Genomic DNA, 23,767 nt, shown 5'->3' on the forward strand with positions numbered 1-23,767 from the left:
AAGAGTGAGTGTGTAACTTAGACACAGAAGACCTTCCTCACAATGAGAAGGTGGCCCCTTGGCCCTTTTTCCCAGGATCTCAGTCCTGTGGGCTCTTGGCCCGATAAACAACTTTTCAACGTGAACAAATGAAGTTGCCTGCTTGGTCTTAGGTAATAGCTGAGAGGTGTAATCAGCGGAAGCCATGGACTGCTCTGGATGTCATTCATTGGTGATGTGTACATAAAAAAGGTTACACTGTCAGGGCTGGCATCCCGGCATCCCTCAACTTCTGTCTTCAGATACTGAATCTAAGCCAGGAATTTGCTGGTTGCTTAATAGCACCCAGCATTGCCTCAATGTAAGCCAAGGGCACTCAGCTTTCAGCAGGGTTTTATTAACTTCTCATGTAAAAGCAAAGTGATCTTCCTTTCTAGCTCTGTTGGGCAGGGTGCCTGGCCCCCTGGCCTTCCTCAGAGAGGCCACTCTTCTGCCAGTCAGCTCTGCTTGGCTTGGAGTTTTATCAAGAAGAGCCTGGGAAGTCCTGCTGTGTGCTGAACTGGCCAGGCACATCCCCCTGACCTTCTTTCCAGCCAACCAGCTCTCATAAGTGGGCAGGCCTTGTGTCTGGAGACCCACAGACACATTTGGGTGATTCCTACTGGAATCAGTTGAGCAACCTCTTTCCAGGGCCTCAGCCTAGCTGCAGATGTGAAGCTGCTGGCCAGACATTGGCTTCCAGTCCCGCAATCATGGCCAACAGGACCAACGCCTCTGTCCCATACTATATCTATGAATACTACCTGGACTACTTGGACCTCATTCCTGTGGATGAGAAGAAGCTAAAAGCCAACAAATGTAAGTCAGAGCGGGGCAAGTAAGCTAGCCAGTTGTCTGCAACCACTGGGCACAGTTAGCTTTCTATTTATTCATTTTCTAGTTTTAGTAAATGTTTCAAATAAGCAACAGTCTGCCCAGGCCGCACACAGATATAAATGAGTGTGGCTTGAAATGTGTGTGAATTAGCCTGCCATTCTCTCCCTGTTCCTTCCTTGCCCGTGTGTGTGTGTGTGTGTGTGTGTGTGTGTGTGTGTGTGTGTGTTCCTTCCTTGCCCGTGTGTGTGTGTGTGTGTGTGTGTGTGTGTGTGTGTGTGTGTGTGTGCTCGCGCATGCCAGTCCTACAGCTTGAGTTTATAGAGCCTGGCCACTGTCCCTGAGCATTGTTTTGTTTTGGGTTTTGGTAGTTTATTGGAGATACTACTTGACACACAGCTTCACTTCCAGCTTTTTTTGGTAGCTCATTGGAGGAAATTGCCTCACGGACTTTCCTACCCAACCTGGCTTTGTATGGTGATCTTCAGATCTCAGCTCCTGAGTAGCTGGGATTATAGATGTGAGCCTCCGGTACCTGGCTAAGACTGAGCTCACTTTACACATGGACTTCGGGATCATCCCCCGTACTCAAACCCTAGCAACCAAATACTACCTTGTTTCCTCATGTCACTGTTTTCAAAAAGATATTGCAAATAGCAACATGGTTTTTTGGAAGTTTGTATCTCTGGATATTTAGGGTGCTTCTAGGATTTTGCTATTGTAAACAATGCCCTTAGGGAGGGAAAAACTGAGTAACTTCCACTGTTGTGTGTTAAGGGTAAATATCCATGCCATTTATCTGAATAATTAGCTTATTGGAAATAAGAGTCACATGGACTTTTCTGCCTGGGCTGGCTTTGAACAGTGACCCTCAGATCTCAGCCTCCGGGGTAGCTAGGATTACAGGCCTGAGCCACCAGCCCAGGCTTTTTTATTTTTATGTATGTATGTATGTATGTATTTTTGTTGGTCACAGGGCTTGAACTCTGGGCCTGGGCACTGTCCCTCAGCTCCTCAGCTCAAGGGAGTGCTCTACCATTTGAGCCACAGTGCCACCTCTAGTTTTCTGGTGGTGAATTGGAGAAAAGAGTCTTTCCTGCCCTGACTGGCTTTGAACCGTGATCCTCAGATGTCAGCCTCCTGAGTAGCTAGGATTGCAGGTGTGAGCCACTGGCACCTGGCTCTTTTTTATTTTAAAAGCTTAAGATCTCACTATATTGTCCAGGCAGGCCTCAAAATAATGGGCTCAGATAATTGTATTGAATCTACCTCCCAAGGAGCTGGTACTACCGATTATAACAGAACCTTTTCTTCCTTTCTTCTTTGAACACTGAACTTTATTATATATTACTACTAGTTTTTATTAGCATGTATTCTTTGTACATAGAGAGTTAATTGTGAGACCTCTATACATGCATGCTATAAACCTTGATCAAATTCACCCCAATCCCCCTCTACCATTTTTAAAACAGTTTCAACTGTTTCATAGTTCAGAAACTTTTCTGGTGCTTTTCCCTGGGACCAGTTTTGGACCACGATCCTCCTACCTCTATCTCCAAAGTAGCTAGGATTATGAGTGTAAATGACTATGCCCAGCTTGTTTTTGAGACAGGAGCTCACTAACTTTTGCCTGAGCTGGTCTCTAACTGCAAGTCTGTCTAACTGAGTAGCTGGGATTGTAGGAATGTATTTCAAAGCCTGGTCATAGTCCACCATTGTGAATGGGGAAAGGAAGGAAAGAAAGAGTAGAAAGGAGGAGAAAAGGAAGGAGTGGAGAAAGGGGAAAGAGAGCAAGAAGGAGGAGGATAGGAAGAAGAGGGGAGAGGGATGAGGAAAGAATAGGAAGGGAAGGGCTAGGGAATATTTTCCATAAACACATCAGTCTATTGTCAACACAGACTGGGCTCCCTTTCACAAAAACAAGCCTGTGGGTGTTAAAACAGTTCCGATACCTAGGAATGACAGTTCTTTTTCTCAGAACAAAATGTTCTGAGTACTCAGGGTGAATGTTCAGCAGAAGAGGAAAAAAGAAAAAACAAAGTTATTTCTTGGTCTTTTTTTTTTCCCCTAAGAGAACATGAGGATAGTGAATTTAGTACAGAAAAGGACTGATAACTCCTGGTTGTCTTTTGGGTCTGAGAAAATTTAAATTTCACTTATCCAAAGCAAGGTGTCCCCTCCTTTCCTGCTGAACATGGGGAAAAGCAGCCAAGTGTGAGTTTGGAGGGGTCACATCTGCTGTGTAAGAAAATGGTCCTCCATCTCCTCCTGTTCGAAAATATCTCACTACAACGTAGCCATGGCTGGCCTTGAAGTTACAATCCTCCTGCCTCAGCCTCCCAAGTGTAAATGTACGGTGACAGGTGTGCTCCATGCTGCCCTGCCCCAAGGCTGTTTCTTTAGAATAGAACTTAAGCGCTAAGAACCTGAAACCCTTCCCAGTTTTCATGGGGAAGAAAAGAGCACTAATGTCTGCAGAAAACCCAAACCACATTTCCCCAAAGTACCTACTATCTTATACCTTGAATGTCATAACACAAGTTGTAACTCTTTGAGAGTGGAAAGAGGAGAATGATACAACACATTCACTATCATTATATTCCTTGGAAGAAGAATCATAGCTTTGTCCTTTTTTTAATGAAGGTTCACCCCTGAGTGCTGAGAGATCCTTTTCTCATTCAAGGAAAGCTGAGAAGGTTAGAGGTATCTTGATGTAGGGACTGGTGGCTCACGCCTGTAATCCTAGATACTTGGGAGGCTAAAAACTGGAAGATTGAGGTTATAAAAGCCAGTTTAGGTTGAAAAGTCCAAGAAACAGTCTGCCTCTAATTCACTAGCGAAGAGCAAGATTGGAGGAGGGCTCAGGAGCACTCTAGCTGAGCAAGTGTGAAGCCCTGAATTCAAACCCCTGTACTAGCATATACATACATACATACATACATACATATATACATACAGGATGTCCTTGAACTTAGAACACAGAGAAGGACTCCATTTTCCACTTCTCAGGAGCCCTGAACTACTTACTATCAGTTTCTCAGCTGAGGAAGATCAGACAGGAAATATGGCCTGGGGTCTTTGCTCCTCTGCCTTCCAGCCGGTGCTCTATCACTGAACCGTACCTCCAGCCCCAGTCTTTTGTTGGTTATTTTGGAGATAGATTCTATTGAACTTTTCTGCCTGGATTGGCCTCAAACCGTAATGCTCCAGATAATCAGCCTCCTAAGGACCTAGTGCACCACTAGCACTTCACTTATCCAAGATCAATTTTTTTTTGCCAGTCCTGGGGCTTGAACTCAGGGCCTGGGCACTGTCCCTGAGCTTCTTTTGCTCAAGGATAGTGCTCTACCACTTGAGCCATAGCACCTGGCTTTTTCTGTTTATGTGGTACTGAGGAATTGAACCTGGGGCTTCATGCAGGCTAGGCAAGCACTCTACCACTGAGCCACATTCCTAGCCCCAAGATCAATTTTTACAAGACCCGTTTTTGCTTCAACCCATCTGTGGCTGAGGACACAGATGGCACCTTTTTCTCAAATACAGTCAGCACTCAGTAATTATGGGTAGAGATTAGTTGGAAAAAAATTGCATTCATAATGTACAGATTTTACTCTTTTCTTTATTCAACACACAATATATCAACTATTTACCTGGCATTCCCATTGTGTTGAGTGGTACAAGTAACTGCGAGAGGATTTCAAGGAGTACAGGAGGATGTGAGTAGGTTATATGCAGATACTACAGTGTTATATATGAGATTTGAGCATCCAAGAATGCTAATACTCTCATGAGGTTCTGGAACCCAAGAGCCATGGATTCTGAGCACTGAAGTAGCATTTTCACCCCCAGAACGCCACTCCCTCTCTGCTTAGATACTCATAAATCTCTAACCCCCACTTATTCCTTTGAATGGTTGTTCATTTGTTCAATTTTTTACCCATTCATATGTATATTTTTTGTTTGGATACAACACAAAACCTTTCTTTGCTAAAACAAGACCAGGCCAATGTCCTGGCCAGCAGAAGGTGCTTTACTAAGTACTTGTTTGTGTAATCTCAAACATCTGCCTAACCTCTCCCAGCTTGGGCGTCTTATCCTGAGGGCATCCACCTGCTCTGCATTAAGTGCAGACTTGAATTAAGAGCCTGAGACCTCGCGCTCACAGCCACAGATGACCACCAAGAAAACCTCTGTAGTGGAGCAGCCCTAGCCACTTGTTCCCAATCTGAAGCCCCAGAGAAGAGAGCCCCTGACTGTCAGGGTCTATCCAGAATCCCAAGACCAGCTTTAGTGTGTTTTCTGGTTCCCTTTGGAGGCACAAATGCAGTCAGTGTTGGCTACTTAAAGTGCTAGTCCTTTCTGACACCTTGTACCTTAGAGAGGGACTAGCCCTTTCTTATTTTTATTTTTTTTGCTGGTCCTAGGGTTTGTACTCAGGGCCTGGGCTCTATCTCTGAGCTTCTTTTGCTCAAGGCTAGCACTCTACCACTTGAGCCACAGCACCACATCTGACTTTTTCTGTTTAGTTTATTGGAGAGAAGAGTCTCGTGGACTTTTCTGCCCAGGCTGTCTTCAAACCACCATTCCCAGATCTTAGCCTCTTGAGTAACTAGGATTATAGGTGTGAGTCACCAGCGCCCGGCTGCCACTAGTTCTTTCTACCTCCCTACTCCTACTGAGTACACTGGTCACAGAAGGTCTCACCATATGCGTCCTCCTCCAGGTCTCTCTTGGGGCCCTAAGGCTGCTCCATTGGTGGTCAGTCACCAAAGGGCCCTGGTGGCTGTCCCTCTCCCTGACCTGAAGAAAGGGAAGGAGGGAAACGGATCCTTAGGACTCTTCCTTTGAGCTGCAGAGCAGACAGGCATTGATTTATGGGGAGCCACACAATTCCATTCGCTGTTATCCCTCAACAGATAATACCTTAAACTGCTCTGGACCAAAGCCACTTCCTGGTCTCCCTGTTCCTTCCCAAGGTTGTGACTGGAAAACCTTCCCAGTAGTCCCAGCTAAGAGGCTGAATGAAGAGAGAATAGCTCCACGCATGGCTCTGGTTCTGCAATGCTGGGGGCTCCCTATTCCCTGAGGTCTGAGGTCTGGGTTAACGTTGCTATCAAGCCAACATGGAGACCGTTCTGCTTCTCCTACAGATTCCATCGTCATTGCGTTTTGGGTGAGCCTGGCTGCTTTTGTGGTGCTCCTCTTCCTCATTCTGCTCTACATGTCCTGGCCAGGCACCCTGCAGATGAGGTGAGTCGGAAAGGGAATATTTGGACAACTCAGATGCTGAAGAGGAGGAATTAAAAACAACTATGACATACTGATTCATGCTACATCTCATAGAGTCATGTGCCATCTAACACTGTGATTGTCACCAGAGAACCACGCATATGATGGTGGTTCCCTAAGGTTGTATGACTGCCTAAAAACATGGTGCTAAGCCTGGCGCTGGTGGCTCACGCCTGTAATACTAGCTACTCAGGAGGCTGAGATCTGAGGATCATGGTTCAAACCCAGACTGGGTAGGAAAGTCCATGAGACTCTTATCTCCAATTAAATACCAGAAAACCAGAAGTGGCACTGTGGCTCAAGTGGTAGAGTGCTAGCCTTGAGCTGAAGAGCTCAGTGACAGCGCCCAGGCACAGAGTTCAAACCCCACAACCGAAAAAAATAAAAAATAATTATAAACCAAAAAAACATTGTGCTAGGAGCTGGGAAAATGGCTTAGTGGTAGAGTGCTTGCCTAGCATGCATGAAGCCCTGGGATCGATTCCTCAGTCCCACATAAACAGAAAAAGCTGGTTCAAGTGGTAGAGTGCTAGCCCTGAGCAAAAGAATCTTAGGGACAGTGCCCAGGCCCTTAGTTCAAGCCCCATGACTGGCAAAAAAAAAAAAAAGCCTTTTTACTAAACTGGGCACCAGTGGCTCATACCTGTAACCCTAGCTACTTAGGAGGATGATATCTGAGGATTGCAGTTCAAAGCCAGCACAAGCAGGAAAGTCCATGAAACTCTGATCTCCAATTATCCACCAGAAAACCAGAAGTGGTGCTGTGGCTCAAAGTGATAGAGCACTTGCCTTGAGCAAGAAAGCTCAGGGACAGCATCTAGGCCTCCCTGAGTTCAAGCCCCACAAGGGACCAAAAAAAAAGTATTGTGCTAGAAATGGAAAAAAGAAAAATAAAACAAAATTTAAAAAACCCCAAACAGCCGGGCACCGGTGGCTCACACCTGTAATCCTAGCTACTCAGGAGGCTGAGATCTAAGCATCGCGGTTCAAAGCCAGCCCAGGCAGGAAAGTCCATGAAACTCTTACCTCCAATAAGCCACTAGAAAACAGGAAGTGGCGCTGTAGCTCAAGTGGTAGAGCGCTCGCCTTGAGCTGAAGAGCTGAGGGACAGCGCTCAGGCCCAGAGTTCAAGCCCCATGACCGACAAAAACAACAACAACAACAAACAAACCAACAAACATCATGCAAAGTAAAAGAAGCCAGACAAAAAAGAGCATACATCCTGTGACTTTCATTTCCCTGAAATGTACAGAATCATCAAATCCAGACAGAGAGAAAGCAAGTTGGAGGTCAAGTAGGGCTGGAGGTGGATGGGAATGGGTGAGTATGGGAATGATAAAACCCCTCAGCTGTCTCAGCAATGGAGCCTTTGCGAGCTGGGCTGACCCTCCTCAGGGGTCTCTGCTCTCTGGGCCTTCCTTGGGGGCTCTGGAAAGGTGGGGGAGCGGACATGAGATGACAGAGGAAAGCCCTCAGCTAGGGACTCTTCCTCAGCCAGTTCCTTTAATGCCATTTCCTGGGTCCACAGGAGTGATCCCCAGAACCACCAAACCTGCTCATGGACTCACAGCCTCAACCTCCCCTCCTGTATCCGGAGCATTTCTCAGGGGACACCAGAGGAGCCCCTAAGTGAGACTGGTGCTGGCCAGCGACTACAGCAGGAGAATCCCTCTGCCTCACCTCCAGTGGTCCCCACAGCTCTCCTTGGGACACAGGTCCTGGATGGGGAGCCGCAGAGCACCAGCTGAAGTCACAAACAAGCCTAGGGAGCTCGGAGACAGAACTGACATCAGCAAAGCAGTGAACTGGTGAAATCAAAACCAACCGGGACACGGGCTGCTCGCAGGTAACAGAAAATGTGACCATGCCAAGAACCACTCCACAAGGAGACACGCCGCATGTCTTCAGCAAAGGCTTGCCAAGGCTTTTATTTCGCATGCTTTAAACCTGCTTATGCTTTGAGACAGGTCAGTAGATAAACTACATATACATTAAAAATAAGTGTTTACTCAGCTTTAGCTTTCTGCTCACTCACCTGTTAGAATGCAGGGGATGCTCGCAAAGCTCCCACACACCCTCCAGGGACACCCAGTGCTCGAGACATGGCAGCATCTGCCCTGCCAGGCCAGCTTACCCACATCACATCTCTGCCTCCAGCCCGAGGGTGGCAGAAGTGAACAGCGTGTCCTGACGACAGGCCGAGTGGTGTCCCATTCTAGATGCTACTTTCTGTGACCTGGGATCTCAGAGTCCTGAAGCTCTAGAGCTTTAGGCCCTAGCCCCGGCCCAGGGGAGTGAGATGGCTGCATGCTGCAGGGCCCCCAAAAGCCACAAGTACCACCACCAGCTTTCAGGTAGGGAAGTGATGGGTTTATTTAAAAAGTAACTTGTCTTTTTCCGCCACAACATTTAAGCCACAGTTGTCCCTTAGGATCCACATGTGGACGTGGATGTTTTAGAACCCTCCAAGGATGTCCACTGCCACACAAGTCTTTTCTGTAAAAAGACCTAGTGTTCACACAGGATCTGTGATTACTTGCAGAACACAATATGGAATAAATGCTAGGTAAACAGTTGTGTTGTCGAAGAAATGTCAAGAAAACAAGTTGGTGCCAGATGCAGATGGCTCATTTGCCGGTAATCCTAACTACTCAAGAGGCTGAGATCTGAGGATGCTGGTTCAAAGTCAGCGTGGGAAACCAGGTCCATGACAGTCATCCCCAATTAGCCAGCAGAAAGTCAGAAGTAGCTGGGTACCTATAATTCTAGCTACTCCGGAGGCTGAGATCTAAGGGTCACAGTTCGAAGCCAGCTCAGGCAGAACAGTTTGTGAGACTCTTATCGCCAATAAACTACTTAGAAGCTAGGAATGGTGCTATGACTCAAGTGGTAGAGTGCTAGCCTTGAGCACAAAGAGGCTTAGAAATAGTATGCAGGCCAAGTTCAAGCCCCCAGGACCAGCAAAAAAAAAAAAAAAAAAAAAAAAAAAAGCAAGCCAGAAATAGAGATGTGGTTCAAGTGGTAAAACACCAGTCTTAAGCAAAAAAGCAAGGTGACAAATGTGAAGCCCCAAGTTTAAGTCCTAGCACCCATAAAAAAAAAAAAAAACACCAAAATGTTTGCAAGTTTGAAACTGATACAATATTTTCTTTTAAGTATTTTCCATCTGGAGTTGGTTGAACACTTGGACCTGTGGATCTGGAGGGAGGCTGTGTTTATAATTCAGCGTTTTGCATTTATTAGGCTTGAATGTACATTGTATTCTTGGTGGGATGAAACTTCTACCCTATTGACTACGAAACAATTCCACAGGGTGAGAGGCAGGGATGGCTTTGCTATGGTCAGGGGCGGGGATTTAGAAAGGAAGATGATGGTGAACTCAAGGGAGAAAAAGGACCACGCTGCTATAATAATGTGTCCTCCAATAACTAAGCTGTAACACAGCACGGAAGTCCTTGTCACCTGTGAGGCCACTCGTTTCCATCCTGGGTAGCTCCAGGAAAGCTCTGCAGAAAGACAAAGGGAGTCAAGTCACAAGCTGCACGGGGCACTGGGACAGAGCTGCCTGGCAATGTCATCTCCAGGATCCATGACTGAAGGCAGTCTATAGAGGGTGGCGGGAGTAGGCACACCCAGTACCTTGGGAGTTAGAACAAAGGAGATGGTTGAGGTCTGGAGCCTGTGACACTGCATGCCCCAGTCCCTGCCCTGCCACTCAGTCCCTCTCTCTGCACACTAGTCAGAAGGGACTTGTAAGTGAATATCTCAATAAACATGCAACACAAAGCATAAAAGGAGAAGGGAAGTTTGGCCTTTGCAGGGACAGCATAGGTGTGAGTCTACCTAGAATCTACAGGAATGATTCAACTCCAAATTTTTTTTGCCAGTCCTGGGGCTTGAACTGGGGGCCTGAGCTTTATTCCTGAGTTTCTTTTGCTCAAGGCTAGCACTCAACCACTTGAGCTACAGTGCCTCTTCCAGCTTTTTCTATTTATGTGATACTGAGAAATCGAACCCAGGGCTTCATGCCTGCTAGGTAAGCACTCTACCACTAAGCCACATTCCCAGCCCATATCTATCAAATTCTGTGCTGTTAGCAGCGACACTACCTACTAACATAAGATGATTGTTGTGCTCAAGGCTGGTACTCTACTACTGAGCCACAGCTCCATTTCCAGATTTTTGCAGGTGAATAGGAAATAAAAGAATCTCACAGATTTTTCAGACCGGGCTGGCTTCGCCCCTCAATTCTCAGATCTCAGTCTCTCAAGTAACTAGGATTACAGGCGTGAGCTACCAGTACCCAGCTAGCATGTGATCCTTAAAAGTCAAATTCTGACCTATAATCATCATGTCTCTGGAATAAGAAAATAGCCTAGTAACATGAAAAAAAGACAAAAGTCTTACAAAACTATACATTTATTATCAAGGTATTATAAAATGCAAATCCCCTCTTTGATATATAACAACAAGGTCATTTTATACTTTAAGGAGTTAGCATAACACACTTGGATTTAATAAGATAATCAGCAAACTGGCAGGAATTCATTCAGAGGCATACATAAAATATTGTTATGGCTTCTTTATGGCAGACTTTCCCCCCTTACATTTTAGCTTTAATGTCAGGAGTCTGTTCAGAACCCACAAGATTCCACAGCTTGAGGAATCCCCCTGGGAGGATTTTGCCTACTTGAACTCCGAATAGGGTTGGGGTCCTGAAGTATCCACATTCCTTACAGCTCTGACTACTTGGTACACAGTCCCCTTGAGCTTATTTGTCCTATTTTAGAATTTATTGCTGGCCCTAAGGCTTGAACTCAGCATCTAGGCGCTGTCCCTTAGCTTTTTCGCTCAAGGGTGGTACTCTACCACTTGAGCCACAACTCCACTTCTGGCTATTTGCTGGTTGGTTGGAGATAAGAGTCTCATAGACTTTCTTGTCCAGGTTGGCTGTGAACTGAGATCCTTAGATCCTACCAAGTAGACAGGATTACAGGTCTGAGCCACTGGTGTCCAACTTGGTTCCTTGAGCTTATTATTTACTGATCAGTTAGTTATAGTCCTTTCAACTCTTCTTGCTGAAAAACCAAATTGATGCATTGAACTGGTCATTTCACACCTTCTCTGAAAATGCTGTCTCAGCCAAACTTCTCAAACCTGGTGCCTGGGCACTGGTCGGCAGGGTGGGAAATGGCACCAGCCGGGTGTCAAGCCTCTAAGGCCGAGGTGGCCAGGTCCTTGCAGAGAACGATGATGGCCTCCTCCTCCCCACCTGGCACGTCTTCTGCAGCCTCACAGACCATGCGGACGTGGGTTATGAGGGTGTTTGGCCGTGGGGCCTCCAGCCAGACGTCCTTCACATACAGAGACACCAGGAAGGCTGCGGAGGCTGAGGAAGACAGACAAGGCTGTTACGATGTGCCCTCACTCTGCCCACAAGGCATCCTGGCTTTGCTAAGTGGCCAGGGGCCTGTGGCATCCCCCGCAGTGTCTACGGTTAAGACCAACTAACTTTGCCTTGCTTAACTTTGATGTCAATCTTTTTATTCACCTAAAAATGTACCTGCCTTCTGATAAGTGTATGCAAATCTTAACGAGAAAGGACTGCACGTCAGGTCCCTCCGTGGTCTGAGCACTCATGCCCAACCGTGAGCACATCCAGGTCATTTCAATGTCCCGGTAGAGGCCTCCCAGGCTCACACTCCATCCCTGGCTGTGGCCAGACACCAGAAGGTCATTCTCTGCTCCAGGGGAGTTCGCCTTCCCCGCTGGCTGGCCGGCCCCTCCCCATCCCTCACCCTGCTGGACGGAAGGAGCCAAGTGCTCTTCTATCCATCTAAGCCAGGACCACTCACTCCTTCCCTCTCCCTGCACTTCTCAGGCAACTAAGAGCACCGACTGACTGGCCTGCACAAACTGCACGTGTGAATGGGTGTGTGCTCGCTTGCACAATTGCCTGGCCAAGGAACACCCAGTACTGCTCTGCAGGAAGCAATCCTGAAGGGACTCTCTGTGGTCCCGAGGGGCCTTTTTCCATAACATGATCCTATTGAGGCATACTTCCTCTTCCTCACACTCGCTGCCAAAAGGCACCAGAATGATGGTGAGGCCCACCACTCTACCCCACCACACTGGAGGAGGCTAAGGAACAGGTTTCCCCTTCCCCATCCCCCAGACATTTCTGGAGCTTTTGTACCTCGTGTGGCTTCATCCTTCCCACTCAGAGAGGCAGTGCACAGGGCCTCCATGGCGGGGTGGAAGGGGCCCTCTGCCCGGCCCTGGGCCTCAACCAGCTGCAACATGACGGTGTTGAACAGGCAGGTCACATCCTGCGCAGGCCCTGTCAGCCCCTCAGCACTGCACAGGCGACAATACAGCTTAAACATGCTGCTTTTCACAGCACTGTCCTTGAGAAGGTCGGCCACCACCACTGGGTGTGGCAAAATGTGGCTCTTGAGCCAGCCAAGGAGCCCGGCAGCCTCTGTCCTGCTGAGTGGGCACTGGGCCACCGAGCGCAGCACCCAGCTAACCACTAGGGAAACAGCAGTGTACATAGGGATTGGTGCTTCACTCTGGGGACCAGCCCCATCTGTGGGATCCTCAGTGGGGCCGGGGACCACTGGCTCCCAGTGGGTCAGTATGGACCTCACGAGGTCCCTGCATGTCTGCAAGCCAGATTCATCCAGCTCAGGGTTGGCCATCTCTTCTGCCTCCACAGGTCTCTTCTTGCGGGGCCGAGGGCCTCTGGCTCGGGATGGCATGGCGGGCCTGTTCTTATCCTTAAGCATTTCTGTTAAACGCAGGGGAAAAAAGGCAGTGAGACTTGTGTCTCCCATGTCCACTGGTTCTCCTCAAAGAAAGAGGGGCGGCTCCAAGGTCCTGGCACCCTGCACTGTTCCAAGAGACCCTCTGCTATTCACAACACTGGCACAAACCCCCCTGCCACTATTCCTGTATGTGAGAGGCTGAGGCAGGAGATTGCTTGAAACCAGAATTTAAGACAAGTCTGAGCAATATAGCCAGCTCCCACCCCCACATCCCGCCGCCACCATCTCAACACATACACACACACACAACAGAGACCCGTGGGCAGCAGCATTACAGCCCGAGTCCAGCAGGCCTGGGTCCAGTCTGTTCTCTCGACACCGTAGTATGAATGATATGGAAACAAGCAGCTTTTCGTCATGAGCTACCTCCATAACAAGCAAATGGTGTGATAGTTAGTGTTATTGTTTGGATCCTAAATGGCCCTCAAAGCTCCCATGTTCAAGGACTGGTCCCTGATGCATTAGTGTTAAGAAGTTGATCTACTGGGAAGTGGTTGGATCAAGAGGGCTCTGGCTTACTGACTTACGGGGTGCTGGTGGCTTACGTCTTTAATCCTCACTACTCAGGAGGCTGAGATCTGAGGATCACAGTTCAAAGCCAGCCCAGGCAGGAAAGTCCATGAGACTCATCTCCAATTAATAAGCAAAAGAACCCACCAAAAGTGGAGCCGTGAGTCAAGTGGAAGAGTGCCAGCCTTGGGTGAAAAAACCCATGAACAGCGCCCAGGCCCTGAGTTCATGCTTCGTGTGTTCTTGGGAAGTGGCAGAAACTTTAGGTGGGACTGAGGAGGAAGAGCATGTAGGTCACTGGGGACGTGCTTCTTGCCCCAAGCTGCCTTCTGTCTGCCTGGTGTTTATGAGGTGACGGCTGTGCTCTACCACGGCTCCCCTGAATACGACCTTCTGCAGGTGACCAGGGACTGAAACCTCTGAGGCAAAGTCAGTCTCTCCTGCTGTTGGCAGGTCAAGTGATCTTAACCTAAAAGTTCAAAGCTTCTAAGAGCAGGGCTGCTGGCAAAGCCAGGCCTCCCCGGGAGCTTTGGAAACGCCCCTCAGGCAGGGGAGATGGCAGCTGCTGTGGGTGGGCTGTGGCGGTTCTGACACTTACTCATCAGGTCCCTGGCTTGGCACTTCTCAATGGCTGCTCTCAGGTCTTCTTGGAGCTTGAGGTCTCTCTCGATGAGACTCCACTTGTGCAAGAGGACCAGGACGTCCTTGGTGGAAAGCACCATCTCGTTCACGGTGAATCGGCCCATATCCTTAAATGCCCTCATGACGGTGGCCCGGTACCTCAGCACGGATTCAAGTGTCCCAAAGAAGCTGGTCAGGTGGGCGGAGCCCAAGGTGGGTCTGTTGGGAAGCCGGTGTTATAGACTAAGTGAAAGTTGCCCCTGTCCTGGTGACCCAGAACTGGAGTGGTTGTAGACATCACAAGGCCATCCAGAACCAGGCTTCACTTACAACAGACACCTAACATGGACCCAGGACACAGGAGAGGAAAAAGTGAGCCCTCTGAGGCATGTCCACTATTCCAGAGGAAGAGAAACCTCTCTGAAACCTTGGCTAAATGGGGAAGCCAGGCAGAAAGCTCAAGGGTCAGGCTCCAAGAGTCACCCTGAATTCCACTCCAGGATTGCTCCTTCCTGTCCACCTCGGGACTGGTGGCCTCCAGTGAAAAAGGCCCAGGAAGGCCCCAGGGCAGCACTGACCAATGGGCAAAGCCTGACTGATAGCTAGTGGGAAGAAATGAATTCTAAGGAATGTACAACGCACTAACAACTGACCCACACGAGGTTAAAAGGGAAGCCATTAATTCAAGGAACAATCAGTTCTCAGACAGGAGCGGCTTGTCTTCTGACAATACCAAAGAAACACCTCAGGCCAGCAGTTTCTTAATTTGGGAGAATATGAAACAAAACGTTCTATTCTTTATTTTTATTTTTGCAGGTCTTGGGGCTTGAACTCAGGGCCTGGGTACTGTCTCAGGCTCAAAACCAGTGCTCTATCACTTGAGCCACTGCCCCAATTCTGCCTTTTTCTGAGTACTTCTATTAGCGATAAAAGTCTCAAGGACATTCCAAGTTCAGGCTAACTTCAAACCACTATCCTCAGATCTCAGCCTCCTGAGAAGCAAGGATTAGAGACGTGAGCCACGTGCCCAGTTTTCATTATTATTTTTTACTTTTACTTTTTTTTTTTAAAACCTCCTCAGGCTGGGCACGGTAGCTCATGCCTATAATCTCAGCTACTCAGGAGACAAAGATCAAGAGGACTGAGTTCTGATGCCAGCTTGGACAAAAAGCTGGCTAGACTGCCATCTCAGTCAATATTCTGGACATATTGGTACATGCTGTGACCCCAGCTATCTGGGAGGCACAGAAAAAAGGATTATGGTCCAAGGAGGCCAGAGGGGGGAAAAAGGCAAAACCCTACTAAAGCAATGTGGCTCAAGTGAAGAGCCCTGGACTAGCAAGCATGAGCCCCCAGTGGAAACCCTAGTACACTCAGAAAAAGAAACTTCATTCTGAGCACCACGATCTTGCTGGGAATCTTCTGGCTTGTGAGCATGTAACAGTTCCCATTGGAAACAGGAGAGCACACGACACGTTTCTCTGGATTATGATGGAAAAACTCAGAAGCCTGATTCCAAAGGAGCAGATGAAACCATGAGTAGGAAAGTCCCTCAGATTTAATGTCCAATAAGCCAGCAAATAGCTGAAAGTGAAACTGTGGCTCAAGGGACAGAGCACCAGCCTCGAATGAAAAGCAAAGGACAGCCCCAGGCCTTGAGTTCAAGCCCCGGTACTGAACAAACAAACAAAAGAAAAGAAAATATTATAATCAACAAGGAAGTTCAAGTCACGTGAGTATTCACAGGCTAGCAGAGGCAGAGGGGCAACTTGAGAATGCCTTGTCTTAGTTAAGGTCATAGAAAATGTGCTCTGTGAAACTTCACTTTATTTCAGTCAGGGGTTAAATAAAAACATACAGGTAGGTAGCTTGTTGGCTAAAAATGACCTGGTATGATACATACGGTGTTATAAAAATATATGCTCATTTCTACTGGGCACCAGTGGCTCATGCCTGTAATCCTAGCTACTCAGGAGGCTGAGATCTGAGGACTATGGTTCAAAGCCAGCCCAGGAGGAAAGTCTGTGAATTAACCACCAGAAAACTGGTGGTTAATTAACCAATTAACCACCAGAAATCTGGAAGTGGCGTTGCGGCTCAAGTGGCAGAGCGCAAGCCTTGAGCAAAGCTCAGGGACAGCACCCAGGTCCAGAGTTTAAGCCCCACAACTGACAAAAAAAAAAAGCGCTCATTTCTCAGCACCCTCAAGTTATAAAGTGGAAATAAAAAATAGGTCACTCGTACCTGACACCCTCACCCTGGCCTGGTCCACACAGTCTACAACTCTGAGCCTGCCTGTGGGGTTGTCCACAGGTGACAGAAAGGAACTCACAAGCAGTGCGGGCCATCAGTCTCAGGGGCACAGCGGAAGGCCCCTGGGGAGGACAGGCTCACCTCAGGTGCTTCAGGAGCGCAATGAGGACATAGAGGAACTCGCTGACCAGGTGCAGGGCAAGCAGCTTGCGGGGCCTCTGGCCAGGCTGGCAGGGCAGTGGGTTCTCCTCCTCTGCTCCCTTGTCTCCCAGGTTGGTCACCCACAGTGAGTGAAGCAAGGAAATCACATTCGAGAGAAGCTGAGTCTCCAGAAACCTGCAACCAAGCATGGTAGACGTCAAGCTCTGCCACATCCTCTCCTGTCTGTGAAGATGTGGAGAGCTGTGGCGAGACATACCATAAGCAGATGGGACACGTGGGGGCCTGGCAGCCTCCTCAACCCCCTGGCTGCTCACCCTCTGTCTGCCCCCAAATTACATCCTCTGAGTAAAAAGAGTAATTGTCCAAAAGCAGCTCTGACACAGGACCAGTGCACATGCTGCTTTCTGCCCAGAGGCCTGCCCTCAGTCCTTCCAGGATAGTAAAAGCTGTGATAGTTAACTAGAACAGTAAAACAATGTGAGCCAGGGACTGATAACTGGCCAGTCATGCCTTCTGAAAATCCAAGTCTTATGTCTGGTGTCCCAAGACAGTTAGGACACTACTTCTTTTTAGAAGAACCTAAAAGAAAGACTTTAAGGCTGGGCACTGGTGACTCAAACCTGTAATCCTAGCTGTTTAGAAGGCTGAGATCTAAGGATCATGGTTTAAAGCCAGACAGGCAGGAAAAGTCTATGAGACTCTTATTTCCAATTAACCACCAAAAAAGCTGGAAATGGAGCTGTGACTCAAGTGGTAGAATGCTAGCCCTGAGCAAAAAAAAAAAGCTCAGGGAAAGGGTCCGGGCCCAGCAGCAGCAGCAGTAACAACAATAACAAAAAAAAGAGAGAGAGAGAGGAAAAAAAAAATCTTACAGGAGCTGGGTGCCAGTGGGCAGTGGGTAATCTTAGCTACTCAAGAGACTGAGATTTGAGGACGACAAAAATGTCCATGAGACTCTTAGCTCCAATTAACCAGTGAAAAGTCACAAGTGGAGCTGTGACTCAAGTGGGAGAGCACTAGCCCTGAATGAAACACAAGCGACAGTGCCCAGGCCTAAGTTCAAGTCCCACTGCCAACACACACATACCCCCTTAAGGGCTTGGACAGCCCTGACATACAGACACACAGACACATACACCCCTTTAAGGGTTTGGGTAGCCCTAGGCTTGTTACAGTGGTCATTTGCCAGTGACAGAGCCCTCCTGCTACTTGCTACTGGTATAGCAGGCCCTTCCAAAGGGCCTCATGCTCCAATCTGGAATCCACACCAGGCCCTCAACAGTGCAGTCTGGGCCTGTTATCAAGAATGAAGACACCACAACCAACCTCAGGGACTTTGTAAGGAGCCTTCTTGAAGCTGAAGCTTCCTGTTGAGAGGCTGCAGTCATTTGGGTCTCAGAGGACAGGACATTTCCACAGCCACCAAGGCCTGTGGGAATTCCGCTGCCACCACACCACCTTCTTGCCAGATACATCTCTGAGGTGACTTACTTGCTCTCAAGGATGTGTAAAATCCATGTTAAAAGGCTGTAGTCCCGAATGGTTTCATAGGCAGATCTGGCAATCTGAGCAGCTTTCTGTAGAATTTCTAGAATCCAATTCTAAAAACCCAAAACAAAGACAGCCCTGAGTGCTGGGAGGGCTTCAACCAAACTTATTTGGCCAAAGACATGAGTTTAGGAAGTCCTGGCACACTGTGGTGACAAGTGGTGGCTGCGCATGAAGACTGCTGGGCCACGTGTGAGGGCAGTGACTTGAGGACAAGCCTTCTTCCCAGGAACAGCCAGACTTGCAGCCAGCAGCAGCCTGGGGAGTCCCCGCCCCTGCTCACCCATCATGAGATATCTACACACAGCGAAGATGCAGAAGACACCACACGGCCAGATGTGTGCTACCCACTGCAGAGAACAAGGCCCATTTCTAGCCCAGCTGTGAGCTGCCTGCACCCCATTTTGTCCCATTTCATTACCTAGAATGGGGGCCGTGAACATGGGACTGCCCCAAATTGTTCACTGGATACGTTTGAATTCTCACAGCATGTCCAAATCCCATTTATTCCAATGTATTTCTAAATCATAATTCATTCTTGCGCCCTCACATTTTACATGAGATCAGAAAGAGAAGTTGACCAGGGTACGAACTCATCAAAATATCAGAGGCCCTACCTATGTTCCTCTTTAACAATCTGTGCACTTAGAAAATGCACATAAGCTCTCAGTGTGATGGGACACAGCTGGGAAGCCTGGCAGATCCAACTCTTATTTCCTGCCAAGTGTGTGTTGGGGGGAGCAGGGGGACACGCGTGCGTGTGCTGGTACTGAAGCTCAAAGTCAGAGCCTGAGCGCTGTCCGTCAGCATTTTTGCTCAAGGCTGGCACGCTATCACTTAAGCCACAGCTCCACTTCTGGAATTTTAGTGGTTAACTAGAGACGAGTCTTAGCTTCCTGGTCAGCTCTGTGGGTTTTCAATCACTGACTAGTTCCTTCCCTGTGATGGCAAAGCAGAGGCCTTCTTATCAGCCAAGGTCTCAGCAAGAGGGTCACAGTGAAAACCATTCCATCCAGGGACAAACGATAGTGGATGTCACACAGCTGGTGTGTGCCATCAGCAGGCAGCAGAACGGTCCTGAGCAAACCCTTATTTTTTTTTTTTTTTATTTCAAAGCCAGGTTTGATGCAGTCATCTTTTAAAATCTACCTGGACCTGATGTCCAAATAAAAAGCACGAGAAAGAGCATAGACCTTTGGGTCTCAAATAAACACACAGACCCTACTTACCTGGGCCACCTCGTCACACAGCGGGCTGCTGAAGAAGGCCAGGAGAACGTGGAAGACCCCTCGCCTGGCACACAGCTCGTAGCATTGCTTGTCTCGGATTCCCTGCCGCAGAATCCCCAACACCCACTCCTGCTCGGTTTTTTGCTGTCACCAAGGCAAAGGAGAAAGAGGCGTTAACTAAAGTGTGTCATGTCCTAACCTTGCACACACCACTGTTTGCTAGGGTAACAGCCTGTCACACAGAGGCCTGGCCTCTGATGGTCTAATAAACCCTCCAGCTCACCTTGATCCTACCTGTTCAGGTCAGGAATAAAGGACCAGGTCTACTTTGAACCAAGCTTAAGTGGGGTACACTTAACCCAGGATTCACCAGGAGATCCCAGCATGCCCTGAGACGCAGACTGATACACAACTTTAAAGATCTGAGAAGTAATAGGAGTCTGAGTAAACAGTTCCAATCCCTGGCCTTCTTGTTGCTTGTGTGGCAAATGTATTCATGGGGAAAACATCAGAGACCATGCGGCTGAGGGACCTAGTTCAGGAATCCTAGGAGACCTGAAGGACTTTGGTGGGATTACCTCAAAGTCAGAGCTGTAGAAGAACTGGTAGAAACCTGGCACTTTGTCCATATTCAGGTCCTCGTGTGACAGCAGGAACTTGCTCAGCTTCCAGTACATGTGCTCCTCTGAGGACACAGGCAGACAGTCACTGACCCACGCCCTCACAGGACTCCCCGGGACCCGGCGCAGGGCACGTGCGGAGGTACTCTGGGCATGAGATGGACAGCCCCTGTCCCCATGGAACTTCTGCATTCCTGTCTGGATCGCTGGTGGCGCCTGCAGTGACTCATCTGCTTTCTAGCTGAGGACCCCAAGCACACAGACTCATTTCACCCATCTCAGCTGGTGATTAATCACAGCTCACATCGGGGGTGCTCACTGAGCCAGAACCCCAAGAGGGCTTGTGGGGGTGTGTGAACATGTGTGATCTGGGTCACCTCACAGCAACCCTGAGGCACAGATGCCATTGCTGTTCCCACTGAACGGTGAAGGGTCTGAGGCAGGGATAGGTCTAGGAGAAGCCACCTTGCAGCTGTGGCTTACAAACCCACTGTGACCTTGTCATTTCTCAGGGAGGGGTGAGTGACTACAACTGTGGGATACAACCCTAGGCATAGATTTGCTTGGCTTCAAGATTTTGATTTCTCCTTAAACAGGAAGCTTCTGGGTTACCCGGTTTCAAAATCTGTTGTGCTGCCTTGGCAATGAAGAGAGTCAAGGTAAATGAGAGTCTCAGGTTTGGAGTTCGAATACCATTCCGGACCACATCCAACAGGTAAAGAAGCTGAGAAACGAAGAGAACAGGTATTATAAAGATGAACTGGGTACCTGTGGCTCACATCTATAATCCTGGCTACTCAGGATCCAAAGATTACGTTTCAAAGCCAGTGCAGGGCAAGAGAATCTGTGAGGCACTTAGCTCCAATTAACCTGCAAAAAGCTGGATGTGGAGCTGTGGCTCAAGTGGCAGAGCACCAGCCTTGAACAAAAAAGCCTAGGGGCAGTGCCCAGTATGAGTTCAAGCCCTAGTACCCCCTACCCCCATACACATTACAACAATGTGTGTTTTTAGAACTGACTGTCTCATGTACAGTTGTACTGTTGGTATGCCTGCCTCCTCACCCTACGGACACTGGAAGAAAAGCCACTGCAGAGGAACATGCTTGTCACCTTAGGGACACTTGACTTGACTTTTCTTTTTCCTTGTTTGTCAGTCATGGGGCTTGAACTCTGGGCCTGGGCTGTCCCTCAGCTCTTTGGCTCAAGGCAAGTGCTCTACCACTTGAGCCACAGTGCCACTTCCCCTTTTCTGGTGGTTAATTGGAGATAAGAGTCTCACAGACTTTCCTGCCCTGACTGGCTTTGAACCACAATCTTCAGATCTCAGCTTCCTGAGTAGCTAGGATTACAGGTATGAGCCACCAGCACCTGGCTTTTGACTTTTCTTTTAGGAGAGAGGACTGTGCCCAGTGGCTGAGAAGCCCAGCACCATGTCCCAGAAGTGCAGTCCCCTCCGTGGGCCCATGTGTTAGGAGTAATAAGTGGCTTTACCACAGTTTGGACTAAAGAATTATTTTGTCTACCCATAAGGACTTGCTCTTCAGCTGGCTTCTGAGCAATGTGCCAGACCCTATCAGACCAGGTAATGAGCTGACTTCCAGAAGCCCACTAGGTCCCCCCACCCTCAGAGGACGCTCTACTTCCTGCTTACCTGGGACTGCTCCCGGAAGCGAGCCCCTTCCAGATGGGAGTAGTAGGCTGCCAGGACGGAGTAGGCCGCAGCTCGCATCTGGGGGTCATAGCTGCTGAGGGCTGCGATAGTCAACCCCAGGGCATTTGAATCCAAAAATTTTCGGCAATCCACCACAAATTCTATAGGAAGTCAGACAGAACATTAGGCACACAGCAGGATTTCACGATGGCTGTGCAACCCGGAGAACTTGATGTCCTCTGGCGGTTATCAACATCAGCAACTGTGCTGGATGCAAGGAAGCCAGTCTCTCCCTGGCTGCCCCTAACTGCTGCTCATGCTGGACAGGAGTACCTGGCCCTACCTGGCCCTCAGCAGCAGTAATCACATACAGGTCAGATCAGATGCTGGTCAGCCACAACCAGCGTCACTTTATTACCTATTTTTTTTGAGGGGGGGGGCAGCGGGTCTGGGTCTTGAACTCAGGGTCCAAGTGCTATCCTTGGTTTCTTTCTGCTCAAGGCTAGTGATCTACCACTTGAGCCACATCACCACTTCTGGCTTTTTTCTGAGCAGTTTATTAGAGTCTCATGGACTTGCTTGCTTAGGATGGCTTTGAACCATGATCCTCAGATCTCAGCCTCCTGAGTAGGTGGGATTGCAGGCACGGACCACCAGCACCCAGCTTCCTTACCACTTAAATACATAAGAAGCCAGAGAGAGGCAGAGGCACAGAGAATCAGCCGCAACTCTTCCCTGTTCTGCCAGTCAGGGCTCCATGTACGAATAACACTAAAATACAGGAGGTTGAAGCCTGGGAACTCAGCAGTGTGACTAGTTGACTAGTCCAGACCTAGACTGTTGAGTTCACACAGGATTTGCCTATATCTTCTCTGCAACCCTCGTTGATCTTTAAACACACAATAAAAATCATATGGTAGAGCAGCTGCCCAGCAAGTGCAGGTCCTGAGTTTAATCACTAATGCTAAGAGAACTGGTTACCAGCAGCCTGAAGGACAAGACTTCTTAATGAAATCAGGAAAATGTTACCAAACGGAAACCAAGGTGTACACAAAGGAATGAGAACAAGAAATGGCCAAGGCCAGCTGTTAAACTGAAGGTGAATACTATAAATCCTAAAGCAACTATTTTTGTGTACATGCACATACACATTGTAGTTAAGGGCCAACAAAGATGATAGAGTTCAGATCAATGATCTCATTAAATGTAAATTATACATACATACATACATACATATATATATACATATACATATACATATATATATATATATATATATATATATATATATATATATTCAAATTAAAAGACAGAGATGGACAGATCAGATAAAAAGTAGAACCCAAGTACACACTGCCTACCAGTGGTCATGGGACCTGAACTCTGGGCCTGGGCACTGTCCCTCAGCTCTTCAGCTCAAGGCTAGTGCTCTACCACTGGAGCCACAGCACCACTTCTAGCTTTTTCTGCTTATGTGGTGCTGAGGAATAAAACCCAGGGCCTCATGCATGACAGGCAAGCACTCTACCACTGAGCCACCTTCCCAGCCCCAGAACCTCATTCTTAGTATCAAAACCCAAATTAAAACTGGCTGTTGGTAGCTCATGTTTATAACCCTACCTACTCAAGAGGCTGAGATTTGAGGATTGTGGTTCAAAGCCAGCCTGTCCAGGAAATGCTGTGCGGCACTTATCTCTAATTAACCACCAAAGAGCTGGATCAAGTGGTACAACACTAGCCGTTAGCACAAAAGCTCAGGAACAGAGCTCAAGCCCAGAGTCCAATCTCCAGGACTGGTACAAACACACACACATGAGAGAACTCTTTGGTTCCAAAAGCTATGGACTCAACTTCCCTTCTAACAAGCAATTCTTTGTGGTGGGAAGGAAAAATCTGAAAGCTTTCGAGGATAATATTACATTTTCTGGAAAATAGAATTTAAAGGATACCTATACACCTATATAAGAAATACACACACATAAAGGGAGAGGATAGTCTAAACATTTAATACTCCACTCACTGAGAAGAGCTAGCACTTAGCTGGCTGGGCACTTTTAGGAACTGCTGACATTCTAAGACAAATGCGTTTTTCCATGTGTCCATGAGGAAAATTCAACTTCCTATTTTGTGACTGTGCTACTCTATGGAAGTTTTGGCTTTGTAGTACTTAATGGAAAAGAGCTGCCCTTGGCTTGTTGAAAATAC

General features: G+C 48.1%; 2 protein-coding genes across 3 annotated transcripts in view; one reads left to right on the top strand and one right to left on the bottom strand.

The window, feature by feature from the left end:
• The first annotated feature begins 623 nt into the window (after nucleotides 1-623).
• Mrap (melanocortin 2 receptor accessory protein) lies at nucleotides 624-8,154 on the top strand. The gene is made up of 3 exons (XM_070030566.1): nucleotides 624-837; nucleotides 6,003-6,102; nucleotides 7,670-8,154. Exons 1-3 carry the CDS (start codon nucleotides 732-734, stop codon nucleotides 7,887-7,889), a joined length of 426 nt encoding a protein of 141 aa, XP_069886667.1. The 5' UTR covers nucleotides 624-731; the 3' UTR covers nucleotides 7,890-8,154.
• Nucleotides 8,155-10,397: 2,243 nt separating this feature from the next.
• The window catches only part of Urb1 (URB1 ribosome biogenesis homolog), a 63,915-nt gene continuing 50,545 nt past the window's right edge, over nucleotides 10,398-23,767 (bottom strand). For both annotated transcript variants that reach the window (XM_070030563.1, XM_070030564.1), the window contains 9 exons: nucleotides 21,563-21,723; nucleotides 20,524-20,635; nucleotides 19,870-19,976; nucleotides 19,292-19,435; nucleotides 18,006-18,115; nucleotides 16,494-16,688; nucleotides 14,077-14,318; nucleotides 12,338-12,931; nucleotides 10,398-11,530 (listed from right to left, as the gene is read on the bottom strand). In XM_070030563.1, coding sequence (XP_069886664.1) covers nucleotides 11,349-11,530; nucleotides 12,338-12,931; nucleotides 14,077-14,318; nucleotides 16,494-16,688; nucleotides 18,006-18,115; nucleotides 19,292-19,435; nucleotides 19,870-19,976; nucleotides 20,524-20,635; nucleotides 21,563-21,723 — 1,847 coding nt within the window. In that variant the 3' untranslated portion in view covers nucleotides 10,398-11,348. The remainder of the gene's footprint in view (nucleotides 11,531-12,337; nucleotides 12,932-14,076; nucleotides 14,319-16,493; nucleotides 16,689-18,005; nucleotides 18,116-19,291; nucleotides 19,436-19,869; nucleotides 19,977-20,523; nucleotides 20,636-21,562; nucleotides 21,724-23,767) is intronic.

This window comes from Dipodomys merriami, unplaced genomic scaffold, assembly GCF_024711535.1.
Source record: "Dipodomys merriami isolate MVZ:Mamm:240054 unplaced genomic scaffold, mDipMer1.0.p SCAF_2, whole genome shotgun sequence".
NCBI lineage: Eukaryota > Metazoa > Chordata > Mammalia > Rodentia > Heteromyidae > Dipodomys > Dipodomys merriami.